Genomic DNA, 20,779 nt, shown 5'->3' with positions numbered 1-20,779 from the left:
TGTGAAGCTTCTACTTTCTATTCTACTTTCAATTTGAAGTCAACATAACTGCTGGACCACACTCACTATGCTGGCAGCTTCCAAGAATCTGCAGTTTAAAAGGAGTACAAACATCAAATGTACCCACTAAATACAACTACTTCCTAAAATTTCAAATTCCACAAATATCTATGTTGAGGTTTTTTTCCCAGAACCATGTAATCCATATTCTAAAGTTGCTCAAATTGCTATTTTAGTATGCTGCTCTCTTCTAAATGTTCCATTATTCCTAATTAAAAACAAACAAACAAACAAAAACCACCATATAAAGCTTAAAGTAAAAAACAAAGACTATTACTCCCCCAACCATGTACTGCTCTGGGCACTTCTCACTGTCCTTTCCCACTTACTCCACCCCTGCCCCTATACCAAAAAAACAACTTCCTCCCCAAATTATCTTAAAATAATGACTTGGATTTCTGTAAAATTAGCCTTGGACTTTTGCCAACAGAGCCATTTTGTGTGAGTAATCCAACTTCCTATGCCCCTCAAGAAAAATCAGAATCCACCAAGGTCATTTATTGCTTCTGATATCTCTTTGAAATATTATAGGGTAGCACTGCTATACCGAGAATTGACAAGTAAAGCATATTTCAACATACTGTCAGAACATCATCAATCACCTCTTTTAGATCCATGACAGGAGTCCGCTAAGACGTAAGCTTACCTGCTTGTGCAGCTGAGGAACTAATGATGACTGGGGCAGGAGCTACAAGTCGAACAGGAGCTCCAAGACCATTTCTCGCTCCTGCATTCACCACAAGGGCACCAGTTTGGTCATAGTAAGCAGCAGGAGCCAAGACTGGATAACCTAGGAAAATCAAGCCAACACATATATGAAATAAGCAAATGTCTCGTGGGCACCAGCATATTGCAAATAATAACAAACTGAACCCTGGGATCAGATAGACCTAGATTTACATCCTGCTCCACCACATAAATAGTTGAATGACCTGAATCTCTGGGCATCCATTTTGTTATCTGTAAAATATGGATAATAACATTACCTCCTGCCTCATAAAGTTTTTGTGAAGATTAAAAGATAAATGTGAAGGATCCAGCATGATTTCTGGCACGTATTAAATACACAGTAAGGGGTAGTATTATTTATCACCTGTTAGTCTAAGAAAGGTAATTTGGTGGGATAGGGAATACTTCTATACTCTTTAAACTCCTGAGCAAGGTTATCACCCACAATCATACACTGACAATTTTTCTATGTTTTCTTGACTAAACAAATAACAGAGGCTACAAATGATTGCAAAAATCATAGTACTTCCATACCACATAATAACATAAGCACAAATATCCTGTAAGTTAGCATGAAAAACCTAGACAGGCTTCAATTAATAGGATCTTTTAATATTATATGAGATGGAATCCCCAAACCCTAGTTTGAGCCATATGAGAAACTGTAGGTGATTTCCTAATAAGACATAAATGCTTAGTAATAACTAACAAAACAAATGAAGCAAGTTTTTCACTGAATTCATAAATGGACTAATCTGCCTATGCTCCACAGTTAATAAAGGTCCATAAAATTAAGCAAAGATCTCACAAGGACCTATTGCAAATGAAGAACATCAAACTACATCCAATCCCATACAAACCACAGGATCAGATGACAATGAATGAAGAACAACATATATTCAAGATGTATTTATACAGACATGTATTTCAGAGGTAGACAGCTAAAAAGGACCTCGACTTGGTTTGGGAGAAATCCTAGAAATGAAAGGGATGACTCTTATATTCAAGGAATACCAGCAATTTCTTCCTAATCATGCTGTTCAAAAATATCGCATAAAAACTAAGCCTTGGAGTGATATTAAAGTAGCTGGCCACTCCATCTATCACTAACCCAGAGGAAGAAAATACATCGTGGCCACAGAAAAACCACATATTCCAAGCTACGTGGACATTCACATATGTCCAACTAATTAGACTTGAGACTGGCTCAGTACAATGCTCTCATCAACGAACTATAGTCTAAGTGAGGGCAAGTGTATATCATCCTTGCCAGTCTCCAAATCATGACAAACCTAAACGAGATAAAAGCACTGCCCAGGGCTGGGCGTGGTGGCTCACGCCTGTAATCCTAGCACTCTGGGAGGCCGAGGTGGGTGGATCGCTTAAGGGCAGGAGTTCAAGACCAGCCTGAGCAAGAGCGAGACCCTGTCTCTACTAAAAACAGAAAGAAATGATCTGGCCAACTAAAATATATATATAGAAAAAATTAGCCGGGCATGGTGGCGCATGCCTGTAGTCCCAGCTACCCTGGAGGCTGAGGCAGGAGGATCGCTTAAGCCCAGGAGTTTGAGGTTGCTGTGAGCTAGGCTGACGCCACGGCACTCACTCTAGCCCGGGCAACAAAGTGAGACTCTGTCTCAAAAAAAAAAAGCACTGCCCATTCTCCCCTCTATTATCCCAAACATGAAGACATTTTCCCCCCACAAAGTATTGGGAACAACAATGAAACCTCACCTGGCATGCCTGCAGCCAGACCTTGTCCAAACGCAAGTGCAGAATTCACTGCTGCAGCTGCCACTAGTGGATCTGTTTGCTGTCCCTGCTGGTTCTGATTTGGAGTCAAAGGGCGCTGACTGGCTCCTCCCCGTAGAACCTAGGAAAGGGAGATAGAAATAAATCAACTACTTTCTCCTCAGTGGAAGTATCTAAGACCTACCATGTGCTCAAGTTGAGACTACTTTTAAAAATGAATAATTGTATAAGCTTCTATGACTTGGGCTATGTAAGAAAAACAAAAAATAAAAAAATTAATAATTGTAAAACATTTTCACTATAATGGTTTTATATGGCATGGCTGCTAGGATAGAAATTCAATTAATAACATTTCATACAATAAATTTCATTCTACCATTTTTAGTTTAAACATACTACCTTTATAAGCAGCAAAAAGCATATAAAAGTAATGATCCATTTATCAAATATTTTATCCCACCTTCCTCATAAAGTTCTTGTGAAGATTATGTTAAAAGATGAATCAGAAGACCTAGCATGATGTCTGGCACATATTAAGTACACACTAAGAGGTAATGTTGTTAAATATTTAGTGCCTACCATGTGACACACGGACAGGTGGGACAGAGCAATCAATGAACAAGAGAGACAAAGCCCCAGCCCTCATGAAGCTTTTATTCTAATAAATAAGGCAGATAATAAATACTATATAATGTCTCTGACAAAAAGTGAAGAAAAGAAGGCTAACTTACCCACATATTTAACATATTAAATATAATTGGGTCTTACACACATACACACAAAATGGAATATAAGAACATTTTCTTTATCCTTTAACACTATTCCTATTTATCAGGGCCCAAATGAGCTCAACAGATTTGATTTAGCAGGCTTGTGACCTGTTTCTATTTCACCTTTCATAAACTCTAGAAAGAGGCTCATCTAAATGGAGATGATTATTAGTCAAGTTCACTGCAGAATACCAATTTTGCCACTACCTATTTCTTATTAATAAAACATAAATAGGGAGATGTTAGTAATCATTATTATTCCATATGATCTGAAGAATCTTTTTCACAAGATCTATAAACTCCAGCCAGCAAAAACACAAAACCCACAGACCAAGGCTAAAATTACTGAAGTTTCTAATGAGGTGTTTTTGCAATATTTTCAAGGACAAAGTTCTTATCAGATCACTTTCAATTGCACTCTGCTATTTGTAAGTTAGACGTGGTCCAGAACATGGATACAGATTATTCTTGGATCCACTGGTAAAAACCAAAAGAGAAAATAACACTAATAATCAAATATTAATTAAATGAGTATAAGTTGAACACTGTTCATACTGGCAAGAAGAGATGTGTGGACACTTAATTTAACTGGAGTATCTCTCATTTTTTTATCCGTTAATAGTGAGAATCAACAAGTGATCTTGCAGATTTGTCAGAAATACTTGAAATAATGTCTTTAAGGCACAATGCCTGATACCTAGTAAATAACCAATAACCAATAGATAATAACTACTATTATCAATACATTATGTAATTGATGTCTGTTAGTGACCTAAAGAACCTAACCAACTTCAGGCTGGGCTAGGTGGCTCACACCTGTAATCCTAACACTCTCGGAGGCCAAGGCAGGAGGATCACTTGAGGTCAGGAGTTCAAGACCAGTCTGAACAAGAGTGAGACCCTATCTCTATCAAAATAGAAAAAAAAAAATTAGCTGGGTGTGGTGGCAGGCACCTGTAGTCCCAGCTATTTGGGAGGCTAAAGCAGGAGGATCACTTGAGCCCAGGAGTTTGAGGTTGCAGGGAGTTTTGATGATGCCATTGCACTCTACCCAGGGTGACAGAGTTAGGACTGTGTATTAAAAAAAAAAAAAAAAAAAAGCTTCAAGCTGCATATATAGAAGTGTAAATGGAGGACTGCACCAGTGCATGGGCCAAGACTTAGAAGATACCTATACAATAATCCAGAAGAGATCGCTCTAGGAAAAGTAAACAGCATGTACAGAAATATGGTAAACACTAATAGCTCAAACTGCTTAAGAATTTAAATAAACAACAGAAGCACTGCTTTCACAGGGAATAAAGAAGTAGATTTTACATTTGGATAGGAGTTGTCTGAAAGGGCAGGTGAGGTGGAGTGGACAAGGTGCCTCAAGAAAGAGATAGTCAAGACTACTAATGAGTCTTGCTTTAATGAGGAAGGAAAGCAACATACGTTAGCTTTTTGTCCACGCTCTAGAAATCTATGCAACACTCTTAACTATAAATCAAAGTTCTTAAGTCATCTGCCAATGTCCATATATTTTAATTTCATCAATAGCTGTCAAGTCTATGGATTTTATGAAAATATATAAAATTTCACAAGTAACATTTTAAGTCAAATAAAATCTCTAAAAATGACTGAATTCACAAAAACACTATCCTAGGAGTTAGTTTACTGTCTATCTTAACGATGCATGAACTGTAAATTCAAATTTCTATTCAAAGGTACTGATTAAAAGGTACAACATTTAAAACCAACCAATATACTATATGCAAGTAGCTGCTCAATGGAAATATTCTAATTAATAATCATTCATTCTTCTTAGTGGTTCGCCCTTATATTCCCTAGAATCATCACTGACAGTATCCGTCAAACTAGAAAGTTCAGAGGCCATCCTAAACTTCTCAAAATGCAATATCCAACACCAAATCCCCACCCAGTTTGCCACCTGTGTTAGCATTTAACCAAATGCTGAGGACTTTAAAAATTTTTTAAACATTTACAGAAGAAAAAAATTTTTTTAATTTTAAAAATACAGTAGAAGAAAAAAAATTTATTAAGTATCAAAGGAACCTTAAACAAGGATGAAAAAGAAATCAGGGCTGGGCGCGGTGGCTCATGTCTGTAATCCTAGCACTCTGGGAGGCCAAGGCAAGTGGACTGTTTGAGTTCAGGAGTTCGAGACCAGCCTGAGCAAGAGTGAGACCCCGTGTCTACTAAAAAAATAGAAAGACATTAGCTGAACAACTAAAAATATATAGAAAAAATTAGCTGGGCATGGTGGCGCATGCCTGTACTCCCAGCTACTCAGGAGGCTGAGGCAGAAGGATTGCTTGAGACCAGGAATTTGAGGTTGTTGTGAGCTAGGCTAATGCCATGGCTCTCTAGCCTGGGTAACAGAGTGAGACTCTGTCTCAAAAAAAAAAAAAAAAGAAAAGAAAAGAAATAAGAAGATGAAACGGCTAGAATGGCACTGACTCCCCTTCTAAGGGCCAAAATTAAAGTATAACAAGAGTCTCTTATTTTAGTTACTATGACATAGCAGTTCAGCAAGAAAATCATACTGAAACTAGAAACTGGCAAAAAAACAAGACAAAACAATCCACAAAACAATGGCTACTTATTAAAAACTAATGCTAGCCAGACACAGGGGTCCATGCCAGTAATCCTAGCACTTTGGGAGGCCAAGGCTGGAGGATGACTTGAGGCTGGGAGTTGGAGACCAGCTTGGGCAACACATCAAGGCCCTGGCTCTATATTTTAAAAAAAATTAGCCAGGCATGGTGATGTGTGCCTGCAGTCCTAGTTACTCAGGAGACTGAGCCAGGAGGATCACTTGAACCCTGGAGTTGAAGACTGCTATGAGCTGTGATTGTGCCACTGCACTGCAGCCTGCACAACAGAGTCCCTATCTCAAAACAAACAAACGTTAAAAACTTTTTCTTAGTGGGGTTTGTAATTATGGATTAAATTAAATTACAGATGACAGAAAACTCTAATAAACAAATGGTTTTCATGTCCATTTTATAACAAAGGAATATGCATTCAGAGAAGTCATGCAACTTGCCCTAGCTATAACCTGTTAATGATAGAAGAAAGACCAGATCTCAGATTTTCTTTAACTCTAGACATCACAGTAAGGTCAGAAAACAAGTTGTGAAGATAGAGCCTTGTGTTCAATTCTTAACAACTTAATATTTGTGTGACCCTGGGCGTACAAATTCTATTTCTTCAATCATAAAAGAAGTCATGTATGTGTTTATCAGAATTGGAAAATGGAACAGAAATTATATGTAGAGCACTAAGCTTTACACAGAAAGCTTTCAATAAATAGTAGTGCTATTATTTATTCTTGTTCACTGTGTTAGAGCTAATTTTAAAACACAGCAATTAATTCAATCTTCCAAATCCACAATAACTTGACAACCATTTAAACAAAAGTTCATCACACAAAGAAATACAGACTTATCCACAAAGAGCAGATATTAAGAAATTTACTTAATAGAGAGCACTCATTCTATCAACAAATTATTTACTGAATTTCCTTACATACACAGTACAAGAATTGCATCTGTTAGCAAGAAAATCATTTAATAGTTTCCAAAAAACTGTTAGGACCTGTGTTTTTCCTGTAACTGTATGGAATCTAAAAAACTACACATACACTCTGAAAAGCAAAAAATTCTTGCTTGGATCATATGTACACATATGAGCATGGTGTTTTCATTTGACAATGTGTATCAAAAGCTTAAATGTTCATTTCATTTGCTCCAGAAAAATTCCATTACCAGGAATTTATTCCAAGGAAAGAGTCACAGACTTATACAAAGGGTATTAATCACTCTCATTTATAACACTAAAATATTGCTAAGTGAAATATCAAATATAACCAAATATAACAGAATACTGAAAATAAAGTATGCTTTGGTAGATTTAAATGTACCTAGTAAAGATATTAAAAACAACACTAAATGATATAGCAAAGCATGACATCAGAATGAAAAACCACGTGGACAGAATGATCCAAATTTTGTAATGAATTAAATAATAAAGCTGGAATAACAGATACCAAACATACTAATATTGGTTTTCTGATGTACAATTTTAGGGTGATTTTTTTTTTTTTGAGTTTTTCATTTCACCACAATTTCTAACAATAAAAAGGTGTTATTCTAATTATCAGAAAAAAGTCTTTAAAAAAAAAAGATTTATGGAGTTTTACTGTTTACTATCCTTTTCCAACTCAATTAAAAAACTAATGCAGATATGACAGGTTTAAAATTTGTATCTAATCCAATAGGTATCTTGAATAAGTAGTCTAAAAAACTAGTACCTCCCCTTTGGTGGCCAGCCACTTGCAAAACTCTGAAGTGATATAAAAATGGTGCATAGCAGGCAACTATAGTATGACAAAACAAAACCTTTACTATCAGTATGAAGACTCGCTTTGTCACCTGCTAGCTGTGTGATCCTAATTGGACAACCTTCTAAGCAGTTTTCTCATATATAAATTGAATTAGTATCATTACTTCGCACAGTTACACTAAGTGCCTGATGTGTAAAAGGCATTCCATAAGTAGAGTTAAATCTGAGCCTGAACTGAGATACACACACACACAAGAGAGAATTCACACATTCATGGTGTTTTTCTACTAGGAACAGCATCACCTATTAATTATATACCATGACCAAAACTCACACTTAGATGGGGTAGATTTTGTTTACATTTACCTGCTGCTGTCCTTGTTGAGCCTGTGGGGTGGTCTGTTGATTAGCAGAATTAGTTGCTGCAGCGGCAGCCGCAGCCTGCTGCTGGAAAAGACTGGCAGGGTAGACTCCCCAGGGAGTAACTCCATAATACTGGTGAGGGACCACAGCTGGGCCTAAAAATAGCAGGAGAAAGGAAAAGAAAGTTTAGACTATTAGGAATCATCTCAAGGCTCCCAAAGACTACACCTGGCTCAGCAGATCCTACTGTAAAATATTAACTTAGGAATGTATATTGATGCTAACTAATTATTAATCCTCTTTTTTCAAAATAGAAAATGTTAATATAAGATCCTTACACCAAAGTCATCTAAAGTCAGCAATATACTCTAGGCCTAGAGAAAGAAGCCTGTTAGAGATACTTGAAGGGAGAATAGCTGACAGAAGTTGGAAGGGGTTCGACTGAAGAACAGACGGAGGAATTAGCCTTGGAAAAATGCATGTTTTTCCCCTAAGAAAGAAAGGATGTAGGATAGATATAGACAAAATTTGTTGCTAGAAAGGAAATAAATGCTGGGTTTGTGTGCTTAAAATGACGGAACAGAACAAAAGGTTCAGATGTATCCTGTTTTTAACGGTAAGAATGGCCCCTGAGGTGATTAATAGGTACCGGAATCCGGTGCTTTAGTAACGCCAGAACCATGAAAAATCTATCCAAATTCTGACAACAAAACCCAGGTACTCAACTGAACCTCAAATGCTCAATTTCAAAGAGGTCTGATTTTCCTGTTTCTAAAGCCACAAAAGTCATTCACCCCAACTACATTCAGACACTGATTTTTGAAATTTTAAATTTAAGTCAAAGTTGAACACACACAAACAAAAACTGTAACACCTTGACTTGTTGGGTAAAATTGGTATACAGGTTGAGTATCCCTTATCTGAAAATCTTGGGACTAAAACTGTTTTCAGATTTTGGATTTTAGAATATTTGCATATACATAATGAGAAGTTGGGGAAGGGATCCAAGCCTAAACACAAAATTCCTTTATGTTTCATATACACCTTATATCCATAGCCTGGGGGGAACTGTATCTTTCTCGTGGGGGCATTAAATAAATTGCATGTTGGGCACTTGCCATCATATGAGGTCTAGCAGTTGACTCATTCACATGAGATCAGGTGTGAAATTTTCCATTTCCGTTTGTGGCATCATGTTTGTGCTCAAAAACTTCAGATTTTGGAGCATTTCATACTTTGGATTTTCAGATTAGGGGTGCTCGACCTGTAATAGGTGTTAGGAGTGTGGCCATACCTAGCTTGAAAGGATGGGTTGCAACCTGTAATAACAATCCTCAAAGGCTCCCCCAAAAGCCAACAAAGAGAACCTCTACTGGGCACAGGCTGCTACTGCTATAAACATTTACATTACTTTAAATTTCCTCAACTGGCGTATCTACTACTTTACCCTGGTCACCCTGGCCTAAGATTTAATTTAGAAAAACATCCCAGGGTGATTAACTGAGCTTGGTTCATAAGGATGCCTGCTTCAATTCGTGTGATTAACACCTTACAAGAATACACAGATCCACAGTCTGGGTAGTTAACATTTCCTGTCATGTGTGAAAATACTTGAGTCATTTTCAGTCTAGCTCAGCTGATGTGTACAAAAACCAAGATTCTCAGCACCAAACTGTCATCTCAGTGATGGCAAATGTGTCATCCCTAACACCAGCTCTTTGTTTCAAGTAACATATATTAAGTTAGTAGAGGAAAGAACTTCTAAACAAAGTACAGAAAACGACAATTCAAGAAAAAAATAGGCTTTCTATATAATGCAGAGTAGTGCATGCATGGGCGCTGGAGTTAAATCTGGTTCAAATCTCAACTCCATAATATTTAACTTGTGTGATCTCAAATAAGACAGCTATCTGAGCCCCAAATGTCTAATCTGTAAATTCATCATCTGACAACTCATGTGAAAGAAAAGCACTTGGGACAGTGTTCAATAAATATTAATGGTGGTTAGCAGAGATCATTCTCCTAGGAAGAGCTCTCTATTTTCCCAAAGATGGAGAGGTGAGGGGCAGGGAGAGAGGAACCTATATTAAATATGTTCCCACTACAACAATGCCAAAATGTCAACAATTCTAAAAATCTAAGAAATGCTATGCTGAATTTAAGGTCATAATTGCAAACTGTAAGTTATATAAGAAGAAGTGAAATCTCACAGAAATATTTAGTCATGATTAACATGACTTGCTGGGATCTGCCCCCAAAGAATATTTATATTGAAAGACAATTTTTTTGGTCCTATTGTTGAATTCAATTCCGCATACATTTATGGCCCTACTATGGTGACAGCAACTGTGCTACATAGAATCAAGTAACAAAGGTGCCTGCCTTGAAAGATTCAGTCTCAAAGAGGAAGAAAAAAAAAAAAGTCACATATACATCCAAAACCAAATAAAAACGCTGTAATCAGTGATAAAGAAAGAATAAGGAATAGTTAGCAAGGATGGCTTCCTAGGTGACAATGCCACCTAAGGAGCATCACAAGCAAAGAATGGGAAAAAGGGTTTACCACAGAAGACTAAGGAGACCATGGTGTCCAAAAACAAAGGACTAAACCAATGAAGTATCTACAGCAAACTAAAATCAGATCAGTATTGCTACAACATATGCTATGAGCCTATGGTAGTCAATTAGGAAGGGAAGAGAGTGGTGGATATATAAGAGACCTCTATGAGTCATGGAGAGAGAACTCTTATGTATAGTGGGTCCCAACCCTAGCTAAAACCTTAGAATTACCTGGCAGCTACTTAAAAATGCTAATTCCAAGGAACAGCACACCACTCCCCAAGTAGGTTGTAATGATCAGCCATGTTTGATAACAATGGTAGTATGCCATTATTAGAATGGAAAAAAGAGAAACCAATAAGGGGTTTAAGCAGAAGGGTGAAAGGGTAAGATCTGTATTTGAAACCATTTTCTTAAACAATTTGGAAGGGCGGAGGAGGGGAAAGAGGCAAGGAAATCAGAAATATGTGAGGGACACCTGCATAAGAACCTGAACTATGGTAGACTACTAGAGGTAGTAGGAGACCTGGGCAAGAGGAGAAATTCCCAAAATATAAATGAGCAACTAATGGCTCCACGGATCAAAAATACCTATGTGCAAGGGGTAGGTGACTAATTTGCCTTTGAACATGTTCAAGTCTGAAGGGGCCTGTGTTACAGCTAAGGAGAGATATCCACTCTAGTACTATAACCACTCAGCAGAAATCTCCACTGGAAACATGGATTTGGAAAAGAGTATAAAGAATGCATGCCCATCTCAAATAACTTTTTAGCAGGTGAGAAAATCCCTCATGCAGCAGAAATGTCTCACCTAGTGTCGCTGCTGCAGCCAATCCAGCTGTGTAGGGGTCCGTCCCTGGGGGAGCAGCGCTGATGATGTATGGATTGGGGACAAACGCAGCGGGAGCTAAACCTGCTGAAAACATACCTGTCAGTAAAAACAAACTTGACTAAAACTGCAGCCCTACTAGATACCTATACAGTTTAACTATTTATTCCAGGCTGTAGATGAGGAAAAAAAGAAAAGAGAAGATAGGATAGGTTGAGAGCAAAGAAGAATTTTAAAAAGATAAATAATCCCTATACTAAAGATTATGGTGAAATTTATGTAGTCTTTTTTTTTAAATGACTAGTCCAGAAATAAACTAAAACTGCTTATACAGTTTTAAATTCAGCACAACTTCTAAAAGATTAAAATTATAATAGACTAAAATAGAGCAATTTAAAAGATTTTTGCAAATTGGGATGAAGGGAAGTTATTTATTTCCATTTAAAACAATTTGCAAACAGTTTTCCTCCAATAAAATGTATGAGTATTTATAGACTACCATCTACAACTATATAATATCAGACCCAGGCAAAGGCCCTTATGCCTGGCCTTAATTTATCTAGGCTGGAAGCAAGCTTTTTCTTCCACAGCATACCACTTCCAAGATTGGCAATCTCCTTTTTACTCAATCATGCCATTTCAGCACATTAAAAAAAAAAAAATTCTACTTCCACTTGTTTATATTTAATGCACTTTGTTTTGAAGAGACCTTAAGAAGGTCCAGGGGAGAAAGGTCTAGGCAGAAGACTAAAATATCTGTCAAAATTTTAACAACAGCTACAGGAAAAAAGCAAAGTTACTTACAAACCAGTAATTGCATGTGAACACTTTTTAGATTTTTCAATGCATACTGCTTGGAAAATAGATTTATAGGTACTATTTACTCGTTGTAAGATGAGAAGTTGATGTATTCAGTCTATACAACCCCAAATTATTTAATCAATTTCATCCAAATCTTACCCAAAGAGCTGCTAGTCCTAGTTACTACTATAGTCAATACTTTAAATTTTGAAACACCTGAGGTAGGACAATAGCTGGATACTAAGGAAATCATACAAGTCCAGGTCTAGAAGGTATGCCAAAAATAAAGAATGTAACTAGGGACAACTGGACAAGAGGCAGAGGCCATTTACTCTGTCTGAGGGATTTGTCTGGACTTTTATAATCGGTCTAAATTACTGGGTTTCATAGCACCCAGTTAGCCTAAAATGGTGGCCACACCTATAATAGAAGAGCTACAGGCTTAAGCACTTACCAATGTGCGGCTGGTGAGCAGCTGCTAGTGCGTACTGCTGCTGCTGGGCAGCTGTCAACTGCTGGACAGCGAGCGCGTTAGGTCTTTGGAACAGCTGAGGTAAGAGGAAAGACATGGTGTGGTTAGGAAAACTGTCTCCTGAAATACCTTTAAAACCTCTCTAACTAAAAATTTTAATAAATCCTTGTTTAGGCATGATACTTTAACAAAAATTAGTGTTCTCATACTCTACTCCATTCCCGTGGTATCACAATGCTTCATAGTTCTGTTTTCCCTCTCTCTTTACCTCAATTGTGTGCCAGGTTCCCATGGGCTGAACGCTTCACAGGTGATATGTCCCCTGAACCACACACATACATATTTATATGCAAAAGCCCTAATAGTTACCAACAGGTCCTGCCTGATCCAAGATACACTTAAAAATTAGACAAATGTACTACAAAATGATTTGCCACGTTGCTCCCAGTGCTAAATCTCCCTTCAATTCTTTCAAGACTCCACAAATACTTTGAATTAATCCTCACCTATTCACATGTTGGAGAATATAGAAAAGTGTTCACTTCATCCTCTAGGCTGCCTCTTCCTGGGAAAATAGTATTGGATACTCTCCTCAACTAGTGGCTTATCCTGATGAGTAAATGAGACAACTGCCCAACTTTCAAAGTCTCCCAGAATACCTATTCTTTATATGTAGAATATAGAACAAGTATAGCTGCTACTATAAAACTTGGATTGTGAGCTCATAGCTGGCACATTTCTTAGTTCCCAAGAAAAGGAAAAAAATTCAAAGACCTTAAAACTAAGAATGTCTCAAGATTCTACATTAATAAAGTCAATCATTCACTCATTCATTCAACAAATATTTGTGAAACAAATGATATTTGCTAGGCACTGTGCAAGGAACTAGGGACACAACAGTGAATAAAACAATACACAATCCCTGCCCTTACGGAGATTATATTTTAGTATGAACAGTACTGGGACAAAGAAAGGGGATGCTGGTAACCTGATTTTAGATCGCCTTGATGGGCCTCCTTCTAAGGACTCACACTGAAGACTTCAACATTTGCTGAAATCAGACTGAAAGCACTTACTGAAGGAACCTCCCTGGACAGGACCTTCAACCTACTGCTCTTTCTACAGGATTTTTCAACAGCTCAGCTGACATCACTGGATCAAGTATAACAGACACCATGGATCTTGAATTACAGATGTCCTCATAAAGAGACCTGATTGTTTCAGACATTAGGAGATAATATCATTCCATCAACTCAGCTCAATTATTGTCATGACTGGACTCTCTCTTATCCCAGGCGATGGAGAGGCTTATTCTGTGATCTGACTACCTCTATGCCTCAAATATATCAGGAGGCTAATTTTAACTAACAAAAAGTGAATACTAAGAACATATTGGCTGGCTTTACCTATTAGCTCTCTTTCTATATACATTCCTCTTTCTAAAAACCAGAGTAAAATTAGTCCATGCTTTTATAGCACTAATGTCAAAAGTAATTATGTACAGGTTTCAAAAATACTTCAGTTTTTTATTTTCAAAGGTTAAGAAAAACTTCATTATGATGCTGGTAAAAAATGGAAAAAGACAGTACTGCTTTATAGGCATTCATAAAATATCAAATCTTAAAAAGAAATGGAGAAACTGAATCTAACTGACAAACATATCAGAATACATGTCCACTCCAGTCACTACTACTTAGTAACTATGACCTTGTGGCTTTTGTTAAGTTGGTTTCACATTTCTGTTATGCCTACCAACAGGAGGCAGTCCACTCAAGAGGTGCAGCCAGAAGGCAGAAAACAACTAAAATAGTAGAAAGTTGTCTTTAAGTTATTTCCAAGGCTGTAAAAACAACTCGTAGTTCCACTAAATATCTAAGGTCTCTTCAATGGGTCTCTGGAATGTTGCTGGCATAAAACCTTTTGAAACACTTAACATCTCAGACACTGCTTGTGGTACCTTCTTCTCTCTATCCCTCTTTGCCCTGCTACAAACAAAGTAACTTACTTGATTCAACAAACATTTTTTTGAGCACCTATTATTAGGTAGGCACTGTGATACAGAGCTGGGGAAATAAAGATGGTGTGTCCAGAATACAACTCTTGAGGATATCTTGATTTATTAACCAAAAACAATAGTCTGATGCCATTCCATCTGACTTTCATTATATGTATGTGTACTATATCTGTAAATGTATTAAATACATAGAAATATATAGTATGTGTGAATATCATAAAAATGATCATTCCATCTAACATTAGCTTGTGGTTCTCACCATCGTCTTACCACACTTTTAAAGTAAGGACTATTACTGTTAACTGAAAGCATACAAGCCCTATAAGAGCCCACATATAGCCGATGTTTGAGAGCTGATTAATATTTTAGTGATTATGGTGAATAAAAAAGAAATTTCTTGAGAACATTCTGCAGTAAACAATTTAACAAAGTAAATTATGCATCTACAGCAGGCAGATTTGATTATAGAACAGATTACAGCAATTCTGGCACATTCTCTTTATGTAAATGGCACAATATTAACTGGAAATAGAGTATTCAAAACAAAATTGGGTAATTGGCAAGTAATGGATTCCAAAGAATCCTGAAAAACTCACACAAATGCCAACTGCTGGGCAAAGTACTGAGCTCTGTTAACATTTTAATGGTTTTCACAAAACAATACTCCGTAACTGAGAAACAAAATACCATGAGAGTTGGGGGAGATGATTATTTAAAGGTCAGTATAATGACAAATGGTGCTACTGTTGATTACAATTCTCTAGGTAGAATTCATAAGTGCAAGAGTCTGAATGAGGGGGGAATATACCAACTACTTCAGGCACATTAAGGTTTCTACTAAATACTGAAGGCATAATTAACAAGCTATTTTGACTCCCTTCTCTATCACTTACTTTATGACCATATAAAAGACACCCTACAGCTGCAGTCCCCAAAGCCAGGGCCGAGGCCCTGGTACCAGTCCATGGTAAGTAATGGACCACTGGTCACTGCCTAAGCTCCACACCACCCTCCCTCACCCACGAGACCCCACTCCCCCACCCCTAGTCCATGGAAAAATTGTCTTCCATGAAACTGGCTCCTGGTGCCAAAAAGGTTGGGGATCACTGCCCTACAGGATTCTTTTTTCCAGAAAGGAATTTGACCAAAAACACCCAACACAGTGAATGACATGCAGCTGATATCTTATAAAAGATAGCTACTACTATTATTACTGTTGTTATCAATAACTATTGGCATAAAAACACTGTTGTAGAGTTTCCTGAATCTCGAGGAATAATGCCTAAATATGAAGTTAGCAAATGTGAATGACTATCCTTCCTTGCCTCCTAATGAAATACCCTGCCAGCCCTGACTTTTCACCAGTTTAAGGAAATATACATAGTAAACAGGGGGTAGGAGCACAGACTGAAAAGCCAGGCTGCTTTGGTTCACATCTTAGTGCTACCACTGCCTTGCTCTGTGACCTGATACAAGTGACAATCTCTGTGCCTCATTTTCCTCTTCTCTCTAATAAGACAATAAAGATATATGTAACACAAAGTTGTTGTGGGGATTAAAATTAACACACACAAAGCACTTACAACAGCCCTTATGAGATGTTCTTTCTGATAAATGGCAACAGTGCCCTCACACATAGTCCCTTCTGTGCAGTCATCCCTTACAGTTCCTCCCCCAGAGCAAGGCAGCCCAAGTACACCAAAAGCAGAGAGCAGGACTCTTCCTATTCTGTATTAGGAGTCAAAACCTCACCGCACCAGGAGCGCTAATTGCTATCAGCAGGTCACAAAGATAACAGGGAAGGAAGAAAACCATTTTTGTTTTTGTTGATAATGAGTACTTTTTACATTATACTGCTTTCCCAAAAAGGCTATAAATACAAATGAATTTGAAGGTGAGACAACTCCACATATCAACAAGGCTCTCTTTTTCTAGTACAAGGTCCAAAGGAAACAGGTTGGAGCTAGAAAACAAAATAATAGGTATTTGCATAGCTTGTACTACACAACCTTCAGCAAGTCTGTAAACTTCACTGTGTCTTAATTTTCTTATACGTAAAAATAAAATAGCTGCTGTACTTCATGGGGTTTTTATCAAGATTCACAGAGGAAAATGCCTTCAAAACACCATTACATCAATGGTGGGATTATAAAATTTTAAGAATTTGGAATTTAGAGTCATTCCTCAGTACATCAAATTTGTGAAAGCTTGGTGGTACTATTTGAAGCTTCCAGATCAAAGTCCAATTTTCACACGGTTATGTGAACAACTGTAATGATTAGCTAATGATTATAACAATTTTTGGTTTAACAGACACATATAAACCATGCTAAGTTTTTTAAAAATCTTCACATTTCTTTGGGAGATGAAGAATCTGATTCCAAAATAAACGATTTCTAACTAAGGTCTTAGGGAAAAACAAAACATAACTACTCCACCAAGTATATTAATATCTTTTGAGAAAAACTTTACCATAAATAACATTTGAGCAAAGTCAAAAAACAATAAAGGCAAGCTTCAACTGACCAAATTACTAACCAAAGTCAGCTCTTTGTCAGTAACTATACACAATACTGAAAGAATAATCATTCATAAATTTAAAAGAAAGTTGAGAACATTAAATACCTGGATTAAAATTTTGCACACACAAGGCCTCACGAAAATGACATTTAATCACTACCACACTTTTAAAAGCAAATGATGCTAATTTCCACTCCCATCTGACTACAACTGCAGGAATGAATATAGTACTTCAACTATCATTTTTGGAATACTGTTTCTTTGTTAAAATTCATGCTTAACAGGTGGGAGTTTTAGTATAACAGTATACAATTTTGTAAAGCATGCCACATTAAGCTATTTTTAGGTAAACTGAATTCTAAATAAAGAACATCAACGATGTAATTAATCTATACTGATAATAATCACAGCTTTGTTTTCCACTACATGGCTGTAATATAATGAAACCATTAATAATTTTCTAAACTGTATTTAGGGAAATATAAACAGGAAATTGTATAGCTCTTTATAAAAAACAAAGAATATGGCCAAGGCGCGGTGGCTGACGCCTGTAATCCTAGCACTCTGGGAGGCCAAGGTGGGACAACTGCTTGAGCTCAGGAGTTCAAGACCATCCTGAGGCAAGAGCGAGACCTGGTCTCTAATAAAAATAGAAAAAATCAGCTGGGCATTGTGGTGTGCACCTCTAGTCCCAACTACTCAGGAGGCTGAGGCAGGAGGATCGCTTGAGCCTGGGAGTTGGAGGTTGCTGTGAGCTAGGCTGATGCCAGGGCACTCTACTCAGGGCAATGGAGTGAGGAAAGAGGAAGGGAGGAAGGGAAGAAGGGAGGAAGGGAGGAAGGAGGGAGGAAGGGAGGAAGGAGGGAGGGAGGAGGAGGGAGGGCAGGAAGGCAGGAAGGCAGGAAGGCAGGAAGGCAGGAAGGCAGGAAGGCAGGAAGGAAGGAAGGAAGGAAGGAAGGAAGGAAAGAAAATGGCTAGGCACAGTCACACCTATAATCCCAGCACTTTGGGAGGCCAAGGCAGGAGGACAGCTTGAGCCCAGGAGTTTGATACAAGCCCGGGCAATATGGCAAGACCCTATAAAAAGTATTTAATTAAAAAAAATACTGCTAACGAATCATGACACAAAATGGTATGAACACATACATTATGCATGAACTGTTCAAGACTGTTTTCCAGGATTAACAAGACAATGAGGGGAAAGTAAGAAAAAAGGGAGAATACTCCAGAGACATCAAAGAGCATTTCAAGCTGACAAAATACTCTAAATTAGGGCTTTGTAACCCAAGATCTTTGTACTTGAGTGGGTAATATTACATCTTTATTTTCATGAACATCTACCTGAAATTTAGCATGTTCTTCAATTATGATTGTAGCCAACAAACCACATTAACATTAATAATACACCTGTGACTTTATCACAGACAGAAATTACACATATATCTTTTCATGTTACAGTTGTTACAGACATCTCAAAATCTTGTTTATGTTCATTATGATAGCTGGTACACCTGCTTCTATTTCATGCATCATATGATAAAGCAACTATACCATTAAGTTTATTTTTAAATGTCTTGACAGCTATTTTCACATAATTGGTTTCCTTTGTAATCCTACCTTACACTATACATTTTAAAACATTATTCTGAGAAGCAGTCCACAGGATTCACCTAACTGCTGAAGGAGTTCATGGCACAAAAAAAGGTTAAGAACACCAGCTCTTATAAATAAACCTTAGGACGGTTAAATTCAGAATGATTAACAGTGACCAGACAAGCAACTTAACTATTCAAAACCCAAAGTATCACAATTACCAATGAACTAAGTTTGCAATGAACTAAAATGAAAATTACCTTCTCCCTACTTGCAGGCTGCTCCACATTATGTAGCTCACTATAAGCTGATATTAAGTTTTATGAAACGAGCTTATTACACCAAATCAAAGCCCTGACTGAAAGGAAATAGGACAAGAGAGGAAATTATTTGTCAATTTCCAAACCAGATTCCCCTCATAAAAGTCACAAATAAAGCTACTCTACCATTTGTAGTTGCTTATTTAAGAAAGTCAAAAGAAAAGATCAGAATCTGCAAAACAATATGTGCCACACTAGCTATCTGGTTCAACCCTCACAGTCATCCATACTATCTGCGACTTACAGCTGGCTCCCATTGCCTCTAAGCCCTGGACTCAATTATTATCAAATGCACCTGCCTCCTTATCTTCTTCTACCTTCACCTTTTACTCTAATTGGCCTAGGACCACACCAGTCATTCTCAGCTCCATACCTCTGTTCTCTGACCTGCAACAAAATATATCCCACCTGTCCTTTAAAATCAGTTGCTTGCAACCTTGGTCCTCATCGAGCCCTCCCCTGGTCTGATAGCACTTGGAACCCACCAGTTTAGCACTTGGTTCCTCAAATGTTCCACAACTGTTTCATGTAGAACCCAAGCTTCCTGGATGAACCCAACACTTAACTGATTGATATGGGTAAGAGAATGTCTAAAACTGCTACTAAACTAACACTGCGCATAAAAAAAAAAAAACTAAACCATGATACTTAAGTGGCTCCTCCTTTAAAATGTCTTGTCATTGTATGCAGGCAGCATAGCAAAGTTGGTAAGACACACAACACTCACTACTCACTTTTCTTCAACCTAAACTACCAGCCAGATTGGCCATTTCTACATTATCTACTGAACACATATACCTGTTAATTTCCAATTTCAAGCCTTTAGTTTTACTACTTCCTCTGCCAGAATTTTTATTTTCTTGCTGTATAAACAAGTCTTTCAAGACACAGCTAAAGAACCACCTTTTCCACAAGGCCTTCCTTCCCAGAGACCAGAGTACACTCTCCCTTATTCTAGGGTTCCTAGAACATGATCAGGAATGGTCTCGGCACTTTTCACTGAGTACTTCCTTAGACTATTTAGATTGCAAAACGAATCACAATGACTAAACTGAGAGCAATTGAAGGCGCAGAAAGGGAATCTTGCTCTATTCATGGAAGATATTCTTGCCTACAGATGAAGACAGAAGATGCAAACAGAAGATTATAATATGTAGCCCACAGATCTGTGATCCCACTGACATTATCCACAAAATTTGGTACCAAAAGAATGACATATAGTTTTCTGATGAGAGGAACCATAACTTTTGATCAGATGGCAAAAGAGTGACACTAAAAAGGTTAAGTTCTGATCCAAGAAGTAACTTCCTGGGTATCATACAGTAATATTATATGATTGGATATTACACAGAAATATAATTGTAATTTTCCAGTAATATCCAGTAACTTTCCTGGGTACTATACAGTACATTTATAAATGAAGAATAAACTAGTATGCTAGATCTAAAGGACACACATATTAGAAAACATAGTAGGCCTCAAAGACTAGCCTCCAAACCTCTTGAAAGGATAGTTTCAAATTTTAATACTGGGAAGTATATTAGATACAGGGGATAAACTAATATGCTATAATCGGAATAAGGAAATGTCCCCTGAAAATTTGGTTTGCTAAAGCGATGCAGAGGACACAGGGAATACGGTCCAGTCGCT

General features: G+C 37.4%; 1 protein-coding gene and 1 non-coding gene across 16 annotated transcripts in view; both read right to left on the bottom strand.

The window, feature by feature from the left end:
• PUM1 (pumilio RNA binding family member 1) overlaps positions 1-20,779 on the bottom strand; it is a 128,231-nt gene that overhangs the window by 32,641 nt on the left and 74,811 nt on the right. For 8 of the 15 annotated variants that reach the window (XM_045548456.1, XM_045548445.1, XM_045548451.1 and 5 more), the window contains 5 exons: positions 12,665-12,758; positions 11,392-11,508; positions 8,025-8,176; positions 2,524-2,662; positions 707-850 (listed from right to left, as the gene is read on the bottom strand). In XM_045548456.1, the coding sequence (XP_045404412.1) occupies positions 707-850; positions 2,524-2,662; positions 8,025-8,176; positions 11,392-11,508; positions 12,665-12,758 (646 nt within the window). The remainder of the gene's footprint in view (positions 1-706; positions 851-2,523; positions 2,663-8,024; positions 8,177-11,391; positions 11,509-12,664; positions 12,759-20,779) is intronic. The other 7 variants (XM_045548447.1, XM_045548448.1, XM_045548454.1 and 4 more) reach the window with 2 other exon arrangements.
• On the bottom strand, positions 1,991-2,063 carry LOC123636258. The gene has a single exon (XR_006734450.1). It is a non-coding gene; the product is annotated as a small nucleolar RNA SNORD103/SNORD85 (small nucleolar RNA).

The sequence above is a fragment of the Lemur catta genome, chromosome 3 (assembly GCF_020740605.2).
Source record: "Lemur catta isolate mLemCat1 chromosome 3, mLemCat1.pri, whole genome shotgun sequence".
NCBI lineage: Eukaryota > Metazoa > Chordata > Mammalia > Primates > Lemuridae > Lemur > Lemur catta.
This window is presented reverse-complemented; position numbering and strand designations above follow the sequence as displayed.